Below are 25,589 nucleotides of genomic sequence, written 5' to 3'. Positions count from 1 at the left end.
TCAAGGGATATTCAGGTATTCCTGACAGATATCAGGGTTCCAATGTAACTAGCGCTAATTTTGAAAAAAAGTTGTTTGGAAATAGCAAAGTGCTACTTGTATTTATGGCCCTATAACTTGCAAAAAAAGTAAAGAACATGTGAACATTGGGTATTTCTAAACTCAAGACAAAATTTAGAAACTATTTAGCATAGGTGTTTTTTGGTGATTGTAGATGTGTAACAGATTTTGGGGGTCAAAGTTAGAAAAAGTGTGTTTTTTTCAATTTTTTCCTCATATTTTATATTTTTTTTTATAGGAAATTATAAGATATGATGAAAATAATGGTATCCTTAGAAAGTCCATTTAATGGCGAGAAAAACGGTATATAATATGTATGGGTACAGTAAATGAGTAAGAGGAAAATTACAGCTAAACACAAACACTGCAGAAATGTAAAAATAGCCATTGTCATTAAGGGTAAGAAAATTGAAAAATGGTCCGGTCATTAAGGGGTTAATGGCCCTTGAAAAAAAATCATCCTTCTTTCAGGATTATTAATTATGTATGTTAAATAGAAAACTATCTTTACATATATTTTTCCTCAAAAATATTTAAAAAAATATAATATATATATATATATATATATATACACACACACACACACACACACACACACACTATTAACATTAAAAAAAATCTGATTAAATTTTTTTTAAAAAAATCTTTAAACAATAAAATAATTGATTTTAATCTATATATCTATATCTATATATATAGTGAAGATTGGAGTAGCCGTGTTAGTCCAGTAGATAGATGCTCAAAAAACAAAGTATTGCAGTATGCAGTGATACCTTTTTTATTGGACTAACATAATATTTAAAATAAAAAAGGTATCACTGCATACTGCAATACTTTGTTTTTTGAGCATCTATATATATATATATATATATATATATATATATATATATATATATATATATATATATATATATATATATATAAAAGCTGAGTTCCCAAACGTGTCAGGCCTGGGCACTGGGGTAAAACTATAGGTAATTTGCCTTCTGGGAGATACAATATATTTATTATCACAAGTTATGAGATTTATTGTTTCACCTTCATTCCACAATGACTCTTCTAGCACCATAGAGAAAACGCGTCGTGTATGCTAGATCGTCTTTCCATATGTCGTCAAACCAGCCAATCAGCGGATGCCTACCAGACAAGCCCCGCCCCTCTATGAGCGTGTAGCCTATGACAGTGGTCGTTGGAATTTAAACAGTTTAAACGGTTTGAGCGGGAGTGGACGTTGCGGGTTGTTGGATGCTGTACAGGGAGAGCTTATAGGGGTAAAACCGGATAATATCGCACTTGTTGCCCCCGGACCGCGAACAGGTGAGAATTGGTGCACGGTAGACATTCGGTACTGAACCGCGTATTGAATAAAGATGACTGGTCACAATAAAGCTGATTTGTAGATGATATAGTGAGGTGTACTACTGTAATACAGAGGTTACTGTAAGGGCCGTATGTATAATGATCACACTGAAGCTTGTGTACGTTTTGTAATAGTTGTATTAACTGACGCTTCTAGTAGAATGTATTAGATGTGTATGGTGTCAGCAGTGCACTGCGAGCATGCATGGTATTTAAATGTCGGTGCACGAGCAGCATATGTACGTATGCCACTGGCCCGATAGTAGTTTTTGCTATTACTGCTATATTGCAAGTTTCAAACCAACACACACTCAGGCCCACTAAAGTTACAGACATGAGATGTCTCTTCTGATGCGTAAGTGTAGATATGAATGTGTTGCCCGTAGTGGCTGGGATGACACATTAGGTTCTTGTGTAGATTTCACACCCATGATAAATTTTATCTGTGAATTAAACATTTGTTTTTATGTAGTCGGTGCGCTTTTGTTAGGGGTTTGATGGGTCTTGTACCTTATCTAAGGCTGTCCGTATCACCTATTATGTTTGTTAATAATCTCATTACAGTGCAAGATCACACGTTAGATGTACAGAGCCTTATCTCATAAAAGGTGTCATTGAATAATATATGCTCTAATTTGTTTGAGCATTGATGGCCAACTTCCTAACCCAAGGTTGCTGCAAAACAATGTTATAGAAGGACACTTGAATCAATCATTTAGATAGAGCTGCATTTTTAAACCACTTTCAAATTTACTTCCATTAACAAAATGTGCAGTCTTTTTATATTTACACTGAGTCACCAGCTCCTACTGAGCATGTGCAAGAATTCACAGAATATGTTTATGCATTTGTGATTGGCTGAGGGCTGTCACATGATGCAGCAGAAGTGGAAATAAATAACTGAAAATTGTCAAAAATCTACTTCTCATTTGGTATTGTATTTTTACTATGCATTTGATTATGCAAATATACTGTATTTACTTGTAATTTAAAGGGACATAATCACTGCCCAGAGAAATGTTGTTTTGGTTACTGCACACAATGCACTAACAAAATGACAGTCCACTCCAGAGCAGCAATGCCCTACTGGGAATTAGCTGAAACGTCTGTTGAGCTAGTAGCAAGCTGTGTGTAGACACCTATTGCTAGCTCCTATAGTCCTCTGCTGCTCGTAAGCCTACCTAGGTATGCTCTTCTACAAACAGGACCAAGATAATGAAATACATTTAGTAAATAGTAGTGAAGGTAAAGGGACATTGAACACATTTTTTTTCTTTCGGGATTCAGAGCATGCAATTTTAAGCAGCTTTCTTATTTACTCCTATTAATTTTTCTTTGTTCTCTTGCTATGTTTATTTCAAAAAGAAGTCATCTAAGCTTTTTTTGGTTCAGATCTCTGGACAGCACTTTTTTATTGCTGGCTGAATTTATCCACCAATCAGCATGGACAACCCAGGTTGTTCACCAAAAATGGGGCAGGATCTAAACTTAAATTCTTGTATTTCAAATAAAGATACCAAGAGAATTAAGAAAATTTGATAATAGGAGTAAATTAGAAAGTTGCTTAAAATTTCTATCTGATTCACGAAATAATTTGCGTTCAGAGTCCCGTTTAAGTATTGCATGCTTCATTTGAATCATTTGGTTTTTTGACTTTACTGTCTCTTAAATGGCTACATTTATATTTATGGCTTTTAAACATTGTTTCCAAAAACTGTCCAGTAGTTTGGGGCCTTAAAGTGAAAGTAAATCCTAGCGTTTTACAAACGCTAGGATTTACTATTGAAACAAATTAAGGGCACTTTCATTCATTCATTAAGTATAAGATACTTCATGTAGAAAGCTCCTTTATTTGATTCAACTGATCGCCGCTTTTAGCTCCTACAGCAGCGCACGGCTTAAAATTTTTTTTTTTGCTAAGATGTGACGTTTTCACCTCTTAGCCAATAGCTGTGCGGTAAATCTGGCTCCCATGGGCGCCAAGCCGGATTTACCGCAAGGCTATTGGCTAAGAGTTGAAAATGTCACCTCTTAGCCAAAAAAAAATTTAAGCCGTCGGCTGCTGTAGCAGCTAAAAACAAATCGATTGACACAAAAGGAGCTTTCTATATGAAGTATCTTATATTTCATGAATGAAAGTGCCTTTTGTTTTAATAGTAAATCCTAGAGTTTGTATAACGCTAGGATTTACTTTCAGTTTAATTATCAATATATATTTAATTTTGTCCCCCCTCTAGCTGATGGTATGTGTTGGCCTCCCCTATATAGATCTAAAACAGTGCTTGAAAAATCTGTTAAAATCAGAAGTCTGACAGTGGTGTTTGTATTTAGATTTATGGAGAATAACAGTTAGGAGCCAGGGGTAAAGTATACGTGCCAGTAATTTAACCAGGAAGAAGCAGGTGGGGGCATAGTTTCAAAATGGTGATCTGGCGTTTAATAAGAAAAAGGTAAGTATTTTTGAAAATCCGGTGCAATGTCAACTTTCATGAATGAAAGTGCCCCTGTTTTTAATAGTTTATTTTTTTTTTTTAATCGGGCACTTAAACACGAAAATTGACGTTCACTTTAAAGTATCACTCAGGAGTTTCAGTAAACTGCTGGTGACCCAAGTAGCTGTCACACAGCTGGAATATCCTACTATTGCTGCTGATTGTGGTCAGTTTCTGTTCTGGACTAGAAGTTCTGCAGCTCCCATGTGTTCAGACTCTAGGTGGGGGGGGGGGGTCAAATAGACCTACAGGGTTAGTGTTAAAGGGACACTGAACCCAACTTTCGTGATTCAGATAGCACATGAAATTTTAAATGACTTTCAAATTTACTCATTATCAAATTTTCTTATCTTGATTTGAAATGCAAGTTCGGATGCCGACCGATTTTTGGTCAACAACCTGGGTTCTTGCTGATTGATGGGTAAATGCATCCACCAATAAAGTGCTGTCCAGAGGTCTAAACCAAAAAAGCTTAGATACCTTTTTCAAATAAAGATGGCATGAGAACAAATTGATAATAGGAGTAAATTAGAAAGTTACTTAAAATTGCATGCTCCATTTGAATCACAAAATATTTTTTTTTTGGGTTCAGTGTCCCTTTTTAAAATTACATGTGCTTAGAAATTAGAGCATCTATTTTGCACTATAATGGTCCTATACCACAACTGACGGAAAATAAATACCTGTATTTTGTGAGTTATTTATTTTGTGGCTTGGCTGCCCTAACCAGAAGTGTTGGCTAACAAAGTGATTATCTCAAGCCCTAAAGTAATTTAGAAATCTGTTTTTGCATCTGTCTTTGTTTACAAATATGGATTTATGTATAGTAGGACCTGCAGCTTTTTGTAGTGTTATTACTGGCTTTAGGCTTAACATTCTGAGAACCACTGTCCCTAAAAGTTTACTCCTTGCCCAAAATACTTGTTTATTGCAGACATTTGTTTTTTTAACTACACAAAAAAATTGATTGCCCATTGTTGCTGGCCCTGGAAGCAACAATTATGGTTCTTGGCCTACATTAAAGGGATATGTTACAGGTATTTGAGAGCCCTGATAGCCAGACCCTGGGCTGTGCTGTAGCAGTGTTATCCTGTAATGCAGGCCATGATGGTCACATCTTTCAGATTTTCGCCTCTCTCCTTTCAACATTAGCAAACATAGCTGCTTTTTTTTAATTTTGTTTATAAATGTCAACTCCTACATTAAGGCAGACACTTGCATCTTATATGCAGTTTTATGTATAAGCTATCATGAGAACAGCGAGTGAAGCAAAAATTAACAATATATCAATTGCACTAGCGAGACTTGAGCGTAGTGATATCCACTCTCCAGTATGCAGTCAGAACAAGAAACCCTGAGGCAGAACTTTCCTACATTTTCTGTGATGAGATTCTTTTTTGTGAAACAATTTTTGAAGGTCTTTTTGAAATACAATTAGATTTTAAATTATTCATTTACACCAAAGCACCAGCTTAATTGCAATGTGTTAAGAATGAAGCCATTTTTAAAATTTTGGAACATAATGCAGCACCTGAAAATTTCAAATTGTCTGCAGACACAAAGTTTTTAAAATGTCTATTGAATACATTTTTGTTTTGTTTTGTTTTTTTCCTTGGTCTAAAATCACCAAGAGAAAACATTAACAATCGCAACTTTGCAGAACAGGGAAAGGCTAGGGGTCAGCATTGGGGGGGGTAACCTGTGAGCCAGTCAACAATAAATAAAAACTTAAACCGTGCAGCCCGAGCACAATCGCTGTTTGAAGAGAACAGCCTGATGTGGAGCAGTACTGCAAATTGAAAGTAGTAACAGTTCTGCCTTAGGGACAAAAAATAATTTAGTCCAGGAATTCCATATCCTTAAAGAGACTTTAGTCAAAATGTAAATTTTTATGGCTCATGCATGTTTAATAGGCTTTCTAATTTATGTGTCTCACTTTTGCTTCATTCTCTTAGTAACCTTTGAAGGCGCAGCAATGCTCTACCAGGAGCTTGCTGAACACATTGGCTGAGCCAATGACAAGAGGCATATATCACTAGCTCCCAGCAGTGCATTGGCTGCTCCTGAGCTTAAGTATGTCAACAAAGGATAACAAGAGAACAAAGCAAATTAGACCATAGCGGTAAATTGGGCGAAGTTCTTTAAAATTACATTCTCTATCTGAATCATGAAAGTTTAACCTCTTAACGACCAGCGCCGTACCCTGTACAACACGGGTTGTTACGCCCTTAAGGACCAGCGATGTAACTTGTAAGTTGCTGCAGTCCTGGGCTTCTCTCTGCCGCAATCTCTCTCAAAATAGGGAGATTGTGCTATTTCTGCATGCCCCACGATTGGGTCACTGCAGAAATAGATTTACTCTGGACCTCTCTGCATCGGACAGTGGTTGTGCCGATCGTTGGTGGGTGAAATAACTTTTTTTTTTTTTTTTTTGTACCTTTTATCAAAGATGTGACGTTTTGGCCCTTCTGGCCCTAATCATGCATATAAAATGACTTGGCCCATATTGACACTATATAGTCTGATCAATTAACAGTTAATTGCAAACAGACTTGCAAAAACACATTTCATGTATCGGATACTCCACCTAGTGGTACCGTTACTTTATTACTCTAATTACTTTAACCCTATAATACCATTAAAAACAAGACTTATAGAAAGATAACATAACAGCAAACTATATGCAACAATAGAACATAAGAATTTCAGATCCAATATAATTACAATACTATACAAGACTTGTGGATAAATCCACTGAGATGTTAAATGAACACTGAGAAATCCATTTCCCTATATAACCCTCTTGGGTACATACTGTCCAACTGATGGATCCAGTAGGTTTCTCTTTGAGGATCTTCTCCCTGTCTCCCCCACCTCTAAGTGTACCTATCTGATCACTAATTTACCATCGCATTTGGCTTATATTGTGTCCTGCTTCTATGAAATGATTAGATACTGGGGCTTCTTTATTGCCACACCTGATTACCCTGAGCAGCTGATTTGGGAGGAGTTTGAAATGTTCTAATAATCGGGGGCTGGTTACTTAAATAGAAAAATTACAAAAGGTGGACAATAAGAGAATGGTGTTCACCTCACAGTATACTTTATACAGTAAATAAATAACAAATGATTAAAAAGCATTGGGAAATTGTAAACTGCAATTAAAAAAAAAAGGATGTCTTTCAAAGTGTGCCTATTGTGACCTTTAGGCGACTGAGAAATCTTAGGGACTCCCTATTAAGGAGTGATCTGGGATCCCTGAAAAATAGTCGGCAAAGATAATATATATATATATATATATATATATATATATATATATATATATATATATATATATATATATATATTCTCAGAAGTCATTGGGGTCTTATCCCTGTTTAGTATGTACCAATTGTCATGCTATGATAAAGGGGAAATTTTTGCACCCCAGAACAAGCTGCAAATACAACATAAAGGGCTACTATACGTGTGAAACTTTATAGTTTTTGATTAAGTATCTGTGCTCTTCGATTTATATTGGGGAGTCCACTAGAAAACGTAGGGAGAGGATGAACCAACATAAGTCCAATATCAGGTGTGGCAATAAAGAAGCCCCAGTATCTAATAGTTTCATACAAGCAGGACACAATATAAGCCAAATGTGAGGGCAAATTATTGATCACATAGTTACTTAAAGGGACAGTCAACACTTACTTTAACATGTTTTTATATTGAAAATAACAAAACGGAGGTCCGCCTACAATTTCAGTCCGAGGACTGGATTCTGATTTGCTTATAAGTTGAAGAAGGCAGCTACGTAATGGTGGGGGGAGTCCGGCATCCATATTTACCGGGTATTAGAGTAGTTAGCGCCGCTGATTAGGACAGAAGCAAGGCGGCAAGGCAGGAGGGGTATAGTGTAGGCGGACCTCCGTTTTGTTATTTTCAATATAAAAACATGTTAAAGTAAGTGTTGACTGTCCCTTTAAAGGTGGGGGAGAAGATCCTCAAACAAAGAGAAACCTACTGGATCCATCAGTTGGACAGTATGTACCCAAGAGGGTTAAATAGGGAAATGGATTTCTCAGTGTTTAACATCTCAGTTGATTTATTCACAAGTCCGGTATAGTATCATTGTAATTATATTGGATCTGAAATTCTTATGTTCTATATAGATATAGAGAGAGATAGATTATTGCTGTTATGTTACCTTTCTATTAGTCTTGTTTTTAATGGTGGTGGCATTAAAGGAATTGGAGTAATAAAGTAAAGGGTACCACTAGGTGGAGTATCTGATACATGAAATTTGTGTTTGTAATTAACTGTTAATTGATCAGCCATTTTATATATTTCTCTTGTTAAGTGTATCCAGTCCATGGATCATCCATTACTTGTGGGATATTCTCCTTCCCAACAGGAAGTTGCAAGAGGATCACCCACAGCAGAGCTGCTATATAGCTCCTCCCCTAACTGCCATATCCAGTCATTCTCTTGCAACTCTCAACAAAGATGGAGGTAGTAAGAGGAGAGTGGTGTATTATAGTTAGTTTTTTTTTTTTTTTTTTTTCTTCAATCAAAAGTTTATTATTTTTAAATGGTACCGGAGTGTACCTAGAAGAAGAAGAATCTGCCTGCATTTTCTATGATCTTAGTAGAAGTAACTAAGATCCACTGCCGTTCTCACATATGTCTGAGGAGTGAGGTAACTTCAGAGGGGGAATGGCGTGCAGGTTATCCTGCAATAAGGTATGTGCAGTTAAAATTTTTCTAGGGATGGAATTTGCTAGAAAATGCTGCTGATACCGGATTAATGTAAGTTAAGCCTAAATACAGTGACTTAATAGCGACTGGTATCAGGCTTATTACCAGAGATACATACTCTTATAAAAGTGCAATATAAAAAGTTTGCTGGCATGTTTAATCGTTTTTATATATGCTTGGTGATAAAACTTATTGGGGCCTAGTTTTTTTCCACATGGCTGGCTTGATTTTTGCCTAGAAACAGTTTCCTGAGGCTTTCCACTGTTGTAATATGAGTGGGAGGGGCCTATTAGCGCTTTTCTGCACAGCTAAAATTACAGACGGAGACATTCAGCTTCCCTCAGCAGTTCCCTGCATGATACAGGACATCTCTGAAGGGCTCAAAAGGCTTCAAAAGTCGTGTTTGAGGAAGGTAACAGCCACAGTAGAGCAGTGGCAGTTGTTGTGACTGATTTTAAAAACGTTTTTTTCATTTGTTATTCCGTTTTTGGTATTAAGGGGTTAATCATCCATTTGCAAGTGGGTGCAATGCTCTGCTAACTGGTTACATACACTAAAAATTTCATTAGTGTAACTGCCTTTTTTCACTGTTATTTCAAATTTTGACAATTTGTTTTTCTTAAAGGCGCAGTAACGTTTTTTATATTGCTTGTTAACTTGGTTTAAAGTGTTTTCCAAGCTTGCTAGTCTCATTGCTAGTCTGTACAAACATGTCTGACACAGAGGAAACTACTTGTTCATTATGTTTAAAAGCCATGCTGGAGCCCCATAGGAGAATGTGTACTAAATGTATTGATTTCACCTTAAACAGTAAAGATCAGTCTTTATCTTTAAAAGAATTGTCACCAGAGGGTTCTGTCGAGGGGGAAGTTATGCCGACTAACTCTCCCCACGTGTCGGACCATTTGCTTCCCGCTCAAGGGACTCGCGCTAATATGGCGCCAAGTACATCAGGAACGCCCATAGCGATTACTTTGCAGGACATGGCTGCGATCATGTATAATACCCTGTCAGAGGTATTATCCAGATTGCCTGAATTGAGAGGCAAGCGCGATAGCTCTGGGGTTAGACGAGATACAGAGCGCGTAGATGCTGTAAGAGCCATGTCTGATACTGCGTCACAATATGCAGAACCTGAGGACCGAGAGCTTCAGTCTGTGGGTGACATCTCTGACTCGGGGAAACCTGATTCAGATATTTCTAATTTGAAATTTAAGCTTGAGAACCTCCGTGTATTGCTTGGGGAGGTGTTAGCTGCTCTGAATGACTGTGACAAAATTGCAGTGCCAGAGAAATTGTGTAGACTGGATAAATACTATGCAGTGCCGGTGTGTACTGATGTTTTCCCTATACCTAAAAGGTTTACAGAAATTATTAATGAGTGGGATAGACCCGGTGTGCCGTTTTCCCCCCCTCCTATATTTAGAAAAATGTTTCCAATAGACGCCACTACACGGGACTTATGGCAGACCCTCCCTAAGGTGGAGGGAGCAGTTTCTACTTTAGCAAAGCGTACCACTATCCCGGTTGAGGACAGTTGTGCTTTTTCAGATCCAATGGATAAAAAATTAGGTTACCTTAAGAAAATGTTTATTCAACAAGGTTTTATTTTACAGCCCCTTGCATGCATTGCGCCTGTCACTGCTGCGGCGGCGGCATTCTGGTTTTGAGGCCCTGGAAGAGGCCATCCATACAGCTCCATTGACTGAAATCATTGACAAGCTTAGAACACTTAAGCTAGCTAACTCATTTGTTTCTAATGCCATTGTTCATTTGACTAAACTAACGGCTAAGAATTCTGGATTCGCCATCCAGGTGCGTAGGGCGCTATGGCTTAAATCCTGGTCAGCTGATGTGACTTCAAAGTCTAAATTACTCAACATTCCTTTCAAGGGGCAGACCTTATTCGGGCCTAGTTTGAAAGAAATTATTGCTGACATTACTGGAGGTAAGGGTCATACCCTTCCTCAGGACAGGTTCAAATCAAGGGCCAAACAGTCTAATTTTCGTGCCTTTTGAAATTTCAAGGCAGGTGCAGCATCAACTTCCTCTGCTTCAAAACAAGAAGGAACTTTTGCTCAATCCAAGCAGGCTTGGAAATCTAACCAGTCCTGGAACAAGGGCAAGCAGGCCAGAAAGCCTGCTACTGCCCCCAAGACAGCATGAAGGAACGGCCCCCTATCCGGCAACGGATCTAGTAGGGGGCAGACTTTCTCTCTTCGCCCAGGCGTGGGCAAGAGATGTTCAGGATCCCTGGGCGTTGGAGATCATATCTCAGGGATTTCTTCTGGACTTCAAAGCTTCCCCTCCACAAGGGAGATTTCACCTTTCAAGATTATCTGCAAACCAGATAAAGAAAGAGGCATTCCTACGCTGCGTGCAAGACCTTCTAGTAATGGGAGTGATGCATCCAGTTCCGCAGACGGAACAAGGACAGGGTTTTTACTCAAATCTGTTTGTGGTTCCCAAAAAAGAGGGAACCTTCAGACCAATTTTGGATCTAAAGATCTTAAACAAATTCCTCAGTTCCATCTTTCAAGATGGAAGCTATTCGGACCATCTTACCCATGATCCAAGAGGGTCAGTACATGACCACAGTGGACTTAAAGGATGCCTACCTTCACATTCCGATTCACAAGAATCATCATCGGTTCCTGAGATTTGCCTTTCTAGACAGGCATTACCAATTTGTAGCTCTTCCCTTCGGGTTGGCTACAGCCCCGAGAATTTTTACAAAGGTTCTGGGCTCACTTCTGGCGGTTTTAAGACCGAGAGGCATAGCGGTGGCTCCTTATCTAGACGACATCCTGATACAGGCGTCAAGCTTTCAAATTGCCAAGTCTCATACAGAGATAGTTCTGGCATTTCTGAGGTTGCATAAGTGGAAAGTGAACGAAGAAAAGAGTTCTCTATTTCCTCTCACAAGGGTTTCCTTCCTAGGGACTCTCATAGATTCTGTAGAAATTAAAATTTACCTGACTGAGTCCAGGTTATCAAAACTTCTAAATGCTTGCCGTGTTCTTCATTCCATTCCGCTCCCTGCGGTGGCTCAGTGCATGGAGGTAATCGGCTTAATGGTAGCGGCGATGGACATAGTGCCATTTGCGCGCCTGCATCTCAGACTGCTGCAATTATGCATGCTCAGTCAGTGGAATCGGGATTACACAGATTTGTCCCCTCTACTAAATCTGGATCAGGAAACCAGAGATTCTCTTCTCTGGTGGTTATCTCGGGTCCACCTGTCCAAGGGTATGACCTTTTGCAGGCCAGATTGGACGATTGTAACAGATGCCAGCCTTCTAGGTTGGGGTGCAGTCTGGAACTCCCTGAAGGCTCAGGGTTCATGGACTCAGGAGGAGAAACTCCTCCCAATAAATATTCTGGAGTTAAGAGCAATATTCAATGCTCTTCTAGCTTGGCCTCAGTTAGCAACACTGAGGTTCATCAGATTTCAGTCGGACAACATCACGACTGTGGCTTACATCAACCATCAAGGGGGAACCAGGAGTTCCCTAGCGATGTCAGAAGTCTCCAAGATAATTCGCTGGGCAGAGACTCACTCTTGCCACCTATCAGCGATCCATATCCCAGGCTTTTCATCCGGGGGAGTGGGAGCTCCATCCGGAGGTGTTTGCTCACTTGGTCCATTGTTGGGGCAAACCAGAACTGGATCTCGTGGCGTCTCGCCAGAACGCCAAGCTTCCTTGTTACGGATCCAGGTCCAGGGACCCAGAAGCGGCGCTGATAGATGCTCTAGCAGCTCCTTGGTTCTTCAACCTGGCTTATGTGTTTCCACCGTTTCCTCTGCTCCCTCGACTGATTGCCAAAATCAAACAGGAGAGAGCATCAGTGATTCTGATAGCGCCTGCGTGGCCACGCAGGACCTGGTATGCAGATCTGGTGGACATATCATCCTTTCCACCATGGACTCTGCCTTTGAGACAAGAACTTCTAATAGTCCTTTCAATCATCCGAATCTAATTTCTCTGAGACTGACTGCATGGAGATTGAACGCTTGATCCTATCAAAGCGTGGCTTCTCAGTCAGTCATTGATACCTTAATACAGGCACGAAAGCCTGTCGCCAGGAAAATCTACCACAAGATATGGCGTAAATATCTTCATTGGTGTGAATCCAAGAATTACTGATGGAGTAGGGTTAGGATTCCTAGGATATTGTCCTTCCTCCAAGAGGGTTTGGACAAAGGATTATCAGCTAGTTCTTTAAAGGGACAGATGCTATTCTTTTACACAAGCGTCTGGCAGTTCCAGACGTTCAGGCATTTTGTCAGGCTTTAGTTAGAATTAAGCCTGTGTTTAAACCTGTTGCTCCTCCATGGAGCTTAAACTTGGTTCTTAAAGTTCTTCAAGGGGTTCCGTTTGAACCCCTTCATTCTATTGATATCAAACTTCTATCATGGAAAGTTCTGTTTCTGATGGCTATTTCCTCGGCTCGAAGAGTCTGAGTTATCTGCCTTACATTGTGATTCTCCTTATCTGATCTTTCATTCAGATAAAGTAGTTCTGCGTACAAAACCTGGGTTTTTACCCAAGGTGGTTTCTAACAAGAATATCAATCAAGAGATTGTTGTTCCATCATTGTGTCCTAATCCTTCAAAGAAGGAACGTCTTTTGCATAATCTAGACGTAGTCCGTGCCTTGACGTTTTACTTACAGGCTACTAAAGATTTTCATCAAACATCTAACCTGTTTGTTTATTCTGGACAGAGGAGAGGTCAAAAGGCCTCGGCAACCTCTCTTTTTGGCTTCGGAGTATAATCCGTTTAGCCTATGAGACTGCTGGACAGCAGCCCCCTGAAAGGATTACAGCTCATTCTACTAGAGCTGTGGCTTCCACCTGGGCCTTTAAAAATGAGGCTTCTGTTGAACAGATTTGCAAGGCTGCGACTTGGTCTTCGCTTCATACCTTTTCAAAATTTTACAAATTTGATACTTTTGCTTCTTCGGAGGCTGTTTTTGGGAGACAGGTTCTACAGGCAGTGGCTCCTGCCTTGTCCCTCCCATCATCTGTGTACTTTAGCTTTGGTATTGGTATCCCACAAGTAATGGATGATCCGTGGACTGGATACACCTTACAAGAGAAAACACAATTTATGCTTACCTGATAAATTTATTTCTCTTGTAGTGTATCCAGTCCACGGCCCGCCCTGTCCTTTTCAGGCAGGTCTAAATTTTAATTAAACTACAGTCACCACTGCACCCTATGGTTTCTCCTTTCTCTGCTTGTTTCGGTCGAATGACTGGATATGGCAGTTAAAGGAGGAGCTATATAGCAGCTCTGCTGTGGGTAATCCTCTTGCAAACTTCCTGTTGGGAAGGAGAATATCCCACAAGTAATGGATGATCCGTGGACTGGATACACTACAAGAGAAATAAATTTATCAGGTAAGCATAAATTATGTTTTTATATGCATGGCTAGGGCCAGAAGGGCCAAAACGTCACATCTTTGATAATAAAGGAATAAAACTTATACGTTTGGTGCTGTGGACTTCTTTGATTTCAATATTGGTTTGGGGGTAGCAGTTAACTCCTTACCCTGTGCACCATCATAAAAAAACTGCTACTGAAGGGTGCTGGGCTCATTTATTGGCTTTCTGATCGTGGGAGGGTAAGGAGGGAGGTGGGTGGGCAGCCCATCGCTGGAGTGGATGGGAACGCTCGGTCACGCTACAGGGTATTTAAAAAAAAATAAATGCATTATTGAGGGCGGAGACGGAAGTAGGGGAAATAGGGAGATCCCATGTGGGATCAGTTAACGGGAAGGGTATTGAATGGGGGCAGCTACACTACAGGAAAAAAATGTTTTGTTTTTTTTAAAATAGGCAGCAAACTAGGTACTGTTAGACAGCTGCCAGTACATAAGATGGCGGCAAAAAGGCAGAGGGTTAGAGAGCTTTTTTGGGGGCGGGTTAGGGGTAATCTACATTGCAGCAAATATATTTAAAATAAAAGGCTCGTTTTCATACTGGCAGACTTTCTGCCAGTACTTAAGTTGGCGGTGAAAATTGTGAGGTGGGGCAGGGAAGACAGCTGTTTGAGGGCGGTCAGGGAGGGATCAGGGAGTGGGATTTGGAAAGCTGATCTCTACACTAAAGCTAACCCTACAAGCTACCTAATTAACCCCCTTACTGCTGGGCATAATACAAGTGTGGTGCACAGCGGCATTTAGCGGCCTTCTAATTGCCAAAAAGCAACACCAAGCCATATGTCTGCTATTTCTGAACAAAGGGGATCCCAGAGAAGCATTTACAACCATTTGTGCCATGTTTGTAAATAATTTCAGTGTGAAACCTACAATTGTGAGAGTTAACGTTGTTGTTTTTTGTTTTTGTGTTTTTTTTTTTTTTTTTTGTTTTTTTTTTTGCATTTGGCGGTGAAATGGTGGCATGAAATATACCAAAATGGGCCTAGATCAATACTTTGGGTTGTCTCCTAAAATATAGATATATAGAATTTAGATTTCAAATAAAGTGTGCATAAATGCTGTGCTCAACAACATAAGTCCAAAAATAGGTTTGTGTATGTATTTGTGTTCTCAGAGGCAGGCACTAGAAGAAAAGTTTCTGCAAATGCAGCATTTCTGCAGAAAGAACAGGGCACATGCAGGAACTGTTAGCGCTTTCACTTTTGCTAAACATTAGACTGTTCTCTTCAAACAGCGCTGTGCTCTTGACTGCACTGTGTAGGTTTTACTTGCATCCAGAGAAAAGTGCTGGTTGAAGAGAACAGCCAAATACGAAAGAGGGCTGCAAAGCAGCAGATTGGTGACTGGCTCTCTGGGATTTTTTTTTTTTCAACTCCCAGCTTTTCCTGATCTGCAAAGCTGTGACTTCTGAATGTAAGATGCACCTTTTTTATTACTACATTTCTACCTTGTGATATTAGTACAAGAGAGAAAAAGGAAACAAATTGTTCAAGATTTTTATTTCTGCAGCTAATTTGCAATGCGATTTTCAACTGCAACACTAATAATACTCTAAATTAAAAAAAAAAAAAAATTGCTTTACTCTCTAATTGACACAATTCAATTAAGCTGGTGATTTAGTGTACCTACCTAATTTAAGACTTGATTTTAAAATGACCAACAGAAAAAAATTCACTATAAATTGTGTTGCAGAAAATGAAGTTCTGCCTCTGTATTACCAGCAAACCACTTCCAATGACTTTACATACAGTATATGCCCAATGTTTGTAATACTTAATGCAGTTAGATTAGTTCAAATCACCTTTATCATGGTCATAAAACACCACAAGTCATGGTTAGTGACTATAGTATGGTTAAATTGTGTATAAAGGTAGTGAGATGAGGTTACATTTAGCAATTTAAAAGATTTCTGCCAAGCTAGATGGGAAGAGATTGTAGCAATGAGATTTGAAACAAAGGTAGTAATCACACATTTCAGAGGTTTTTTTTTTGTTTGTTTTTTTTCATATACATACAGTATTTGTAACATTCTTAATATAGCGCTGCAGAATCTGTTGGTGCTCTACAAATACATACTAGTATTCTGAAACAGTCCTGAGATTCAAGCGCTCTTAAATTCATAAGGCGTTATCAATAACAGCAACTGGGGTTGTTATAAATGATGAGCCCTGCTACACCTATCCCTGAATGCTAAGACTGCTGCATGTTGTGTGTATGCGCTGTGTTGGCGTTTAAGTAAGGCATCTTCTACATCGCCAGCAATTATCTGGCAAATTACGGAAAGTTAACTTGATTATGTTGCACAATTGTTCTGTGTAAATACTTGATTAGTTTTCTCTCCAACAGGTTGCACCATGACAAACATGGAGGGCGTCTCCAACCTCCTGCATGTATGTTCCCGCAAGACAGAAGAGTTCTTGTGGGTACTGGAAAACAAGCACATGCTTTGGCTGCTCGAGATTGGGGAGGAAGCCAGAAAGATGTTCAGCACGTGAGTTTATTTTGCAAGAAAAAATGTCGGCAGACTTGGCTGTTAAATAGAGTAACTTTTTATTTTCCCTACACAGTGGGCTAGGTAAGCATTATGCCTACATGTATCGCACACTAAGCCACTTACGGGCAGGGTTAAAGGGATTGGAAAGAAAGTTAAACATGCATGTTTCAGAGCACGTCATTTTAACATACTTTATAAATTAACTTCCCATATCAAATGCGCTTTGTTCTCTCTGTATTCCTTGTTGAAAAATAATACACACATATCCTACACTAGTCGGAGCTGCTGCTAATTAGTGCCTGCACACATTTCTCTTGTCATTGGCTGACTAGATGTATTAATCTTGCTGCAAGTAGAGAAATTGTGTTCGTTCAGCAAAGGATAAGAAGATAATGAAGCAAATTTGATAATAGAAGTAAATTGGAAAGTTGTTAAATTGTATGTTCTATCCAAATCGTAAGAATTTTGCTGTTTCCTGTTCCTTTTAATTGACTTATGTCTGTTATATTAGGCACCAGGATTTACATCAAATTCTTCTAGAAGTAAAATCTCTGGGGGAAAAATATATTTCTAAATGCTCCTATATAAATGTTGCTGAGAATGTTGCATTGTAATATTCTCTATTTTGCTGTCAAATGTGCTTTAGAGCCGTGCATTAACAGTGACTTCTGAGGACCTAATCACATTGTTTAATTACAAAATCCTTTACCCTGGGTCTACAAAGTGAGTTTACAAAAATACGTTTTTAAAAGCAATTTCTCCAACATTGGTGTGTCCGGTCCACGGCGTCATCCTTACTTGTGGGATATTCTCTTCCCCAACAGGAAATGGCAAAGAGTCCCAGCAAAGCTGGTCACATGATCCCTCCTAGGCTCCGCCCACCCCAGTCATTCTCTTTGCCGTTGCACAGGCAACATCTCCACGGAGATGGTTAAGAGTTTTTTGGTGTTTAAATGTAGTTTTTATTCTTCTATCAAGTGTTTGTTATTTTAAAATAGTGCTGGTATGTACTATTTACTCTGAAACAGAAAAGGATGAAGATTTCTGTTTGTAAGAGGAAGATGATTTTAGCAGACAGTAACTAAAATCGATTGCTGTTTCCACACAGGACTGTTGAGATGAAGTAACTTCAGTTGGGGGAAACAGTTAGCAGTCTTTTCTGCTTAAGGTATGACTAGCCATATTTCTAACAAGACCATGTAATGCTGGAAGGCTGTCATTTCCCCTCATGGGGACCGGTAAGCCATTTTCTTAGTTAAACATAAAAGAATAAAGGGCTTCAAAAAGGGCTTCAAAACTGGTAGACATTTTTCTGGGCTAAAACAATTGCTTTACTAGGCATATTATGCAGATTCTAACTAATTATTGGTATTATAATCTTGGGGAACGTTTAGAAAAACGGCAGGCACTGTGTTGGACACCTTTTTCAGATGGGGGCCTTTCTAGTTATAGACAGAGCCTCATTCTGGGACTGTATAGGGGTTAAATGTAAAAACGGCTCCGGTTCCGTTAATTTAAGGGTTAAAGCTCTGAAATTTGGTGTGCAATACTTTTAATGCTTTAAGACACTGTGGTGAAAGTTTGGTGAATTTTGAACAATTCCTTCATACTTTTTCACATATTCAGTAATAAAGTGTTTTCAGTTTGAAATTTAAAGTGACAGTAACGGTTTTATTTTAAAACGTTTTTTTGTGCTTTGTTGACAAGTTTAAGCCTGTTTAACATGTCTGTACCATCAGATAAGCTATGTTCTATATGTATGAAAGCCAATGTGTCTCCCCATTTAAATTTGTGATAATTGTGCCATAGTGTCCAAACAAAGTAAGGACAGTAATGCAACAGATAATGATATTGCCCAAGATGATTCCTCAATGGGAGTAAACATGATACTACATCATCCCCTACTGTGTCTACACCAGTTATGCCCACACAGGAGGCCCCTAGTACATCTAGTGCGCCAATACTTATTACCATGCAACAATTAACGGCTGTAATGGATAACTCCATAGCAAATCTTTTATCCAAAATGCCTACTTATCAGAGAAAGCGCGATTGCTCTGTTTTAAACACTGAAGAGCAAGAGGACGCTGATGATAACTGTTCTGACATACCCTCACACCAATCTCAAGGGGCCATGAGGGAGGTTTTGTCTGATGGAGAAATTTCAGATTCAGGAAAAATTTCTCATCAAGCTGAACCTGATGTTGTGACATTTAAATTAGAACATCTCCGCGCACTGCTTAAGGAGGTGTTATCTACTCTGGATGATTGTGACAATTTGGTCATTCCAGAGAAATTATGTAAGATGGACAAGTTCCTAGAGGTTCCGGTGCCCCCCGATGCTTTTCCTATACCCAAGCGGGTGGCGGACATAGTAAATAAAGAGTGGGAAAGGCCCGGCATACCTTTTGTTCCCCCCCTATATTTAAGAAGTTATTTCCTATAGTCGACCCCAGAAAGGACTTATGGCAGACAGTCCCCAAGGTCGAGGGGGCGGTTTCTACTCTAAACAAACGCACTACTATTCCTATCGAAGATAGTTGTGCTTTCAAAGATCCTATGGATAAGAAATTAGAGGGTTTGCTTAAAAAGATTTTTGTACAGCAAGGTTACCTTCTACAACCAATTTCATGCATTGTTCCTGTCACTACGGCAGCGTGTTTCTGGTTCGAGGAACTAGAAAAATTGCTCAGTAAAGAATCTTCGTATGAGGAGGTTATGGACAGAGTTCAAGCACTTAAATTGGCTAACTCTTTTGTTTTAGCTAGATTAGCGGCGAAAAATTCAGGGTTTGCTGTCGTGGCGCGCAGAGTGCTTTGGCTAAAGTCTTGGTCAGCAGATGTGTCTTCCAAGACAAAATTGCTTAACATTCCTTTCAAAGGTAAAACATTATTTGGACCTGATTTGAAAGAGATTATTTCAGACATCACTGGGGGAAAGGGCCACGCCCTCCCACAGGATAGGTCTTTTAAGGCTAATAATAAGCCTTATTTTCGTCCCTGTCGCAGAAACGGACCAGTCTCTAATTCTGTATCCTCTAAGCAAGAGGGTAATACTTCACAACCCAAACCAGCCTGGAAACCAATGCAAGGCTGGAACAAGGGTAAGCAGGCCAAGAAGCCTACCACTGCTACCAAAACAGCATGAAGGGATAGCCCCCGATCCGGGACCGGATCTAGTGGGGGGACGACTTTCTCTCTTTGCTCAGGCTTGGGCAAGAGATGTTCAGGATCCTTGGGCGCTAGAAATAGTTTCTCAAGGTTATCTCCTGGAATTCAAGGAACTACCCCCAAGGGGAAGGTTCCACAGGTCTCAATTATCTTCAAACCAAATAAAGAGACAGGCATTCTTACATTGTGTAGAAGACCTGTTAAAGATGGGAGTGATACATCCAGTTCCAATAAGAGAACAAGGAAGGGGATTTTATTCCTATCTGTTCATAGTTCCCAAAAAAAGGGAACATTCAGACCAATTTTGGATCTAAAGATCCTAAACAAATTTCTCAGGGTACCATCGTTCAAAATGGAAACTATTTGAACGATCCTACCTACTATCCAGGAAAATCAATTTATGACTACCGTGGATTTAAAGGATGCGTACCTACATATTCCTATCCACAAGGAACATCATCAGTTCCTAAGGTTCGCTTTTCTGGACAAGCATTACCAGTTTGTGGCACTTCCATTTGGATTAGCCACTGCTCCAAGGATTTTCACAAAGGTACTAGGGTCCCTTCTAGCGGTTCTAAGACCAAGGGGCATTGCAGTAGTACCTTACTTGGACGACATCCTGATTCAAGCGTCGTCCCTGTCAAAAGCAAAGGCTCATACGGACATCGTCCTAGCCTTTCTCAGATCTCACGGATGGAAGGTGAACAAAGAAAAAAGTTCTCTGTCCCCGTCAACAAGAGTTCCCTTCTTGGGAACAATAATAGATTCCTTAGAAATGAGGATTTTTCTGACAGAGGTCAGAAAATCAAAACTTCTAAGCTCTTGTCAAGTACTTCATTCTGTTCCTCGTCCTTCCATAGCGCAGTGCATGGAAGTAATAGGATTGATGGTTGCAACAATGGACATAGTTCCTTTTGCACGAATTCATCTAAGACCATTACAACTGTGCATGCTCAGACACTGGAATGGGGATTATACAGACTTGTCTCCGATTCAAGTAGATCAAAAGACCAGAGATTCACTCAGTTGGTGGCTGACCCTGGACAATCTGTCACATGGAATGAGCTTCCGCAGAGTGGGTCATTGTCACGACCGACGCCAGCCTAGTGGGCTGGGGCGCGGTCTGGGAATCCCTGAAAGCTCAGGGTCTATGGTCTCGGGAATAGTCTCTTCTCCCGATAAACATTCTGGAACTGAGAGCGATATTCAATGCTCTCAGAGCTTGGCCTCAACTAGCAAAGGCCAAATTCATAAGGTTTCAGTCAGACAACATGACGACCGTTGCATATATCAATCATCAGGGGGGAACAAGGACTTCCCTGGCGATGAAAGAAGTGACCAAGATAATTCAATGGGCGGAGGATCACTCCTGCCACTTGTCTGCGATCCACATCCCAGGAGTGAAAAATTGGGAAGCGGATTTTCTGAGTCGTCAGACATTCCATCCGGGGGAGTGGGAACTCCATCCGGAAATCTTTGCCCAAATAACTCAATTATGGGGCATTCCAGACATGGATCTGATGGCGTCTCGTCAGAACTTCAAGGTTCCTTGCTACGGGTCCAGATCCAGGGATCCCAAGGCGACCCTAGTAGATGCACTAGTAGCACCTTGGACCTTCAACCTAGCTTATGTATTCCCACCGTTTCCTCTCATCCCCAGGCTGGTAGCCAGGATCAATCAGGAGAGGGCCTCTGTGTGATCTTGATAGCTCCTGCGTGGCCATGCAGAACTTGGTATGCAGACCTGGTGAATATGTCATCGGCTCCACCATGGAAGCTACCTTTGAGACAGGACCTTCTTGTTCAGGGTCCATTCGAACATCCGAATCTGGTTTCCCTCCAACTGACGGCTTGGAGATTGAACGCTTGATTTTATCAAAGCGTGGGTTTTCAGATTCTGTAATAGATACTCTGATTCAGGCTAGAAAGCCTGTAACTAGAAAAATTTACCATAAAATATTGAAAAAATATATCTGTTGGTGTGAATCTAAAGGATTCCCATGGAACAAGATAAAAATTCCTAAGATTCTATCCTTTCTACAAGAAGGTTTGGAGAAAGGATTATCTGCAAGTTCTCTGAAGGGACAGATCTCTGCTTTATCTGTTTTACTTCACAAAAGACTGGCAGCTGTGCCAGATATTCAAGCATTTGTTCAGGCTCTGGTTAGGATCAAGCCTGTTTACAGACGTTTGAACCCTTACATTCTTTAGATAGTAAGTTATTATCTTGGAAAGTTTTGTTTTTGGTTGCAATTTCTTCTGCAAGAAGAGTTTCAGAGTTATCTGCTCTGCAGTGTTCTCCGCCCTATCTGGTGTTCCATGCAGATAAGGTGGTTTTGCGTACTAAGCCTGGTTTTCTTCCGAAAGTTGTTTCCAACAAAAATATTAACCAGGAGATAGTTGTACCTTCTTTGTGTCCGAATCCAGTTTCAAAGAAGGAACGTTTGTTACACAATTTGGACGTAGTCCGTGCTCTAGAATTCTATTTAGAGGCTACTAAAGATTTCAGACAAACATCTTCCTTGTTTGTTGTTTGTTCTGGTAAAAGGAGAGGTCAAAAAGCGACTTCTTCCTCTCTTTCCTTTTGGCTTAAAAGCATTATCCGATTGGCTTATGAGACTGCCGGACGGCAGCCTCCTGAAAGAATCACAGCTCACTCCACTAGGGCTGTGGCTTCCACATGGGCCTTCAAGAATGAGGCTTCTGTTGACCAGATATGTAAGGCAGCGACTTGGTCTTCACTGCACACTTTTGCCAAATTTTACAAATTTGATACTTTTGCTTTTTCGGAGGCTATTTTTGGGAGAAAGGTTTTGCAAGCCGTGGTGCCTTCCATTTAGGTGACCTGATTTGCTCCCTCCCTTCATCCGTGTCCTAAAGCTTTGGTATTGGTTCCCACAAGTAAGGATGATGCCGTGGACCGGACACACCAATGTTGGAGAAAACAGAATTTATGCTTACCTAATAAATTACTTTCTCCAACGGTGTGTCCGGTCCACGGCCCGCCCTGGTTTTTTAATCAGGTCTGATGAATTATTTTCTCTAACTACAGTCACCACGGTATCATATGGTTTCTCCTATATATATTTCCTCCTGTCCGGTCGAATGACTGGGGTGGGCGGAGCCTAGGAGGGATCATGTGACCAGCTTTGCTGGGACTCTTTGCCATTTCCTGTTGGGGAAGAGAATATCCCACAAGTAAGGATGACGGCGTGGACCGGACACACCGTTGGAGAAAGTAATTTATCAGGTAAGCATAAATTCTGTTTTTACAATTTAATAATAAAGAAAAAAAATGTCTTCCATGTTTCTTTTATGATTCATATAGAGTAAGGCTGTGCGATATGAAAGAAAATCATGTTGTTTTTTTTTAAACTATTGTATTAATATATTTTAAACATACATTTTGCTATAAAAATACATTAAAGGGATACTAAACCCACATTTTTTTTTCTTTCATAATTCAGAGCATGCCATTTTAACTAAGTTTCTATTTTAGTCCTATTTAAAAAAAAAAATAAAAAAAAAAAAAAATTCTCAGTTCTCTTTCTATCTTTGAAAACGCAGGAATGTAAAGCTTAAAAGCCGGCCCATTTTTGGTTCAGCGCCTGGGTAGAGCTTGCTCATTGGTTTGCTACATTTAGCCACCAATCAGCAAGCACTACCCAGATTCTGAACCTAGAATGGTCCGGATCTTAAACTTACATTCCTGCTTTTTAAAATAAAGACTGCATGAGAACAAAGAAAAATGGGACTGAATTAGAAAGTTGCTTAAAATTGCATGCTCTATCTGAATCATGACAAACAAATTTGGGTTCAGTATTCCTTTTAAAGTGTTCCAATCAGTGGCTTGTTTCTCTTGCAGTTTGCAAGACTAGGCCAGTGAAAAGAGCACTGCTAGTACGCAACCTTCTTTGTCTGTGCACCTCAGGACTGGAGCAGCAAACATCATTAAATGGCGGCAGTAGCATTGCGTGCTGTGGTGCTTCATGGTCTGCCTTCCTGGAGCAGTGATAAATGCTGCTGCTGGACTAGATTGTGTGTGACTAGCGTGACATGTTAAGGAAGCAGTTTTGGACTTTTTATATATTTAAAAAATTGCAGCTTCATGTGACTGTTACTGCCTAGACTCGTATTGCTATTGCACAGCCCTAATATAGAATCAAAATTTTAATTAACTTTCCAATTTAATTCTGTAATCAAATTGCTTCGTTCAGTTGGTATTTATTGAAAGAGCAGCAATGCACTACAGGGCGTTGGCTGAACACATTGTTAAGGTAACAGGTATTTGCAGTAGCCATTGTCTGGGTTCCTGAGTCTACCTAGGTATTTTTCAACAAAGCAAAGTAGATAATAGAAGTAAATCGGAAAGTTGTTAAAGCATCTTTTTCTTTTACAAGATACGATGAGTTCATGGATTTCATCCTTACTTGTGGGATATCTCCTCCTGGTCAGCAGGAGGCGGCAAAGAGCACCACAGCAGAGCTGTATATATAGCTCCTCCCTTCCCTCCCACTCCAGTCATTCTCTTTGCTTGTGTTAGTGATAGGAAGAGGTAAAGTGAGGTGTTATAGATTCTTCAATCAAGAGTTTATTATTTTTTAAGTGGTGCCACAGTGTGCTACTTTTGTTCTGTTGTGTAGCCTAGACCATATCAGTCTCTTCATTAAAAATAGAAGCATTTGGTGGCTTTAAAGCAATGGGAACTTGTGGGACATAATTCTCACTGCGCCTCCCATATACTTTTGCTGCACTATTTGGGGAAATACATCTGAGGGATCTTACTCAGTATTTTCCTTGTAATCCTCGGGTCCATGTGAGCAGTAGGACTTCACACGCCTGGGAGCTGCCTTTGCTGTCGGCAGATGGTGAGGTAAGTGCCATTTCGTTATTTCTGGGCATAGAAAAACTTGGCTCAGAAGTTGGCTACTCACATGGTGAATAGACGCCCTTAGAGAATGAGAGGGGGCTATTTATTCAGGTATGCTTTCTCCCTTCATGGGAGACTATACTAGACAGCACGTGTACAGCTACACATGGGGATTTACTCTCCTGTCAGTTTCCTTGGCAAGTACATGCCGCTCAGGAGATGTTTGTGCTGAGGGGAACTTAGGGGGTATTTCCCTAGGAGTTTACAAATTCCTCTTGCAATCTCATCTCCCGGCAATTACATGCCGCTCAGGAGATGAATGTGAGACTCCTTGCCTTGAGATAGGGAACCCAAGGGGACAGTTGTGCACCTTTCTTCTATAAGATACGAGTCCACGGATTCATCCTTTACTTGTGGGATATTATTCTCCTGCTAACAGGAAGTGGCAAAGAGCACCACAGCAGAGCTGTCTATATAGCTCCTCCCTTGACTCCACCCCCATCATTTTCTTTGCCTACTCTAAGTAATAGGAAGGGTAAAGTGAAAGAGGTGATAAAATGTTAGTTTCTCCAACATTGGTGTGTCCGGTCCACGGCGTCATCCATAACTTGTGGGAATATTCTCTTCCCCAACAGGAAATGGCAAAGAGCACAGCAAAAGCTGTCCATATAGTCCCTCCCAGGCTCCGCCCCCCCCCCCAGTCATTCTCTTTGCCGCTCTGAACAAATGTGATTCCCCCTTCTAATATGTGTGATAATTGTGCCATAGCGTCCAAACAAAGTAAGGACAGTACTGTCGCAGATAATAAAGTTGCCCAAGATGATTCCTCAGATGAAGGAAGTAGACATAGTTCTACATCTCCTGTGTCTACACCAGTTTTGCCCACGCAGGAGACCCCTAGTACTTCTAGCGCGCCAATGCTTGTTACTATGCAACAATTGACGTCAGTAATGGATAA

At 40.2% G+C, this 25,589-nt stretch overlaps 1 protein-coding gene across 3 annotated transcripts in view; it reads left to right on the top strand.

The window, feature by feature from the left end:
- The first annotated feature begins 1,278 nt into the window (after positions 1 to 1,278).
- INCENP (inner centromere protein) overlaps positions 1,279 to 25,589 on the top strand; it is a 133,551-nt gene continuing 109,240 nt past the window's right edge. For 2 of the 3 annotated variants that reach the window (XM_053720460.1, XM_053720457.1), the window contains exons 1-2: positions 1,279 to 1,377; positions 16,444 to 16,588. In XM_053720460.1, the coding sequence (XP_053576435.1) occupies positions 16,452 to 16,588 (137 nt within the window). In that variant the 5' untranslated portion in view covers positions 1,279 to 1,377; positions 16,444 to 16,451. Of the gene's footprint in view, positions 1,378 to 2,315; positions 2,352 to 16,443; positions 16,589 to 25,589 lie in introns of those variants that run through there. The other variant, XM_053720458.1, reaches the window with a different exon arrangement.

Source organism: Bombina bombina, chromosome 7, assembly GCF_027579735.1.
Source record: "Bombina bombina isolate aBomBom1 chromosome 7, aBomBom1.pri, whole genome shotgun sequence".
NCBI classification, from domain to species: domain Eukaryota; kingdom Metazoa; phylum Chordata; class Amphibia; order Anura; family Bombinatoridae; genus Bombina; species Bombina bombina.
The sequence above is the reverse complement of the archived record's forward strand: the minus strand, read 5'-3'. Positions and strand labels throughout refer to the sequence as shown.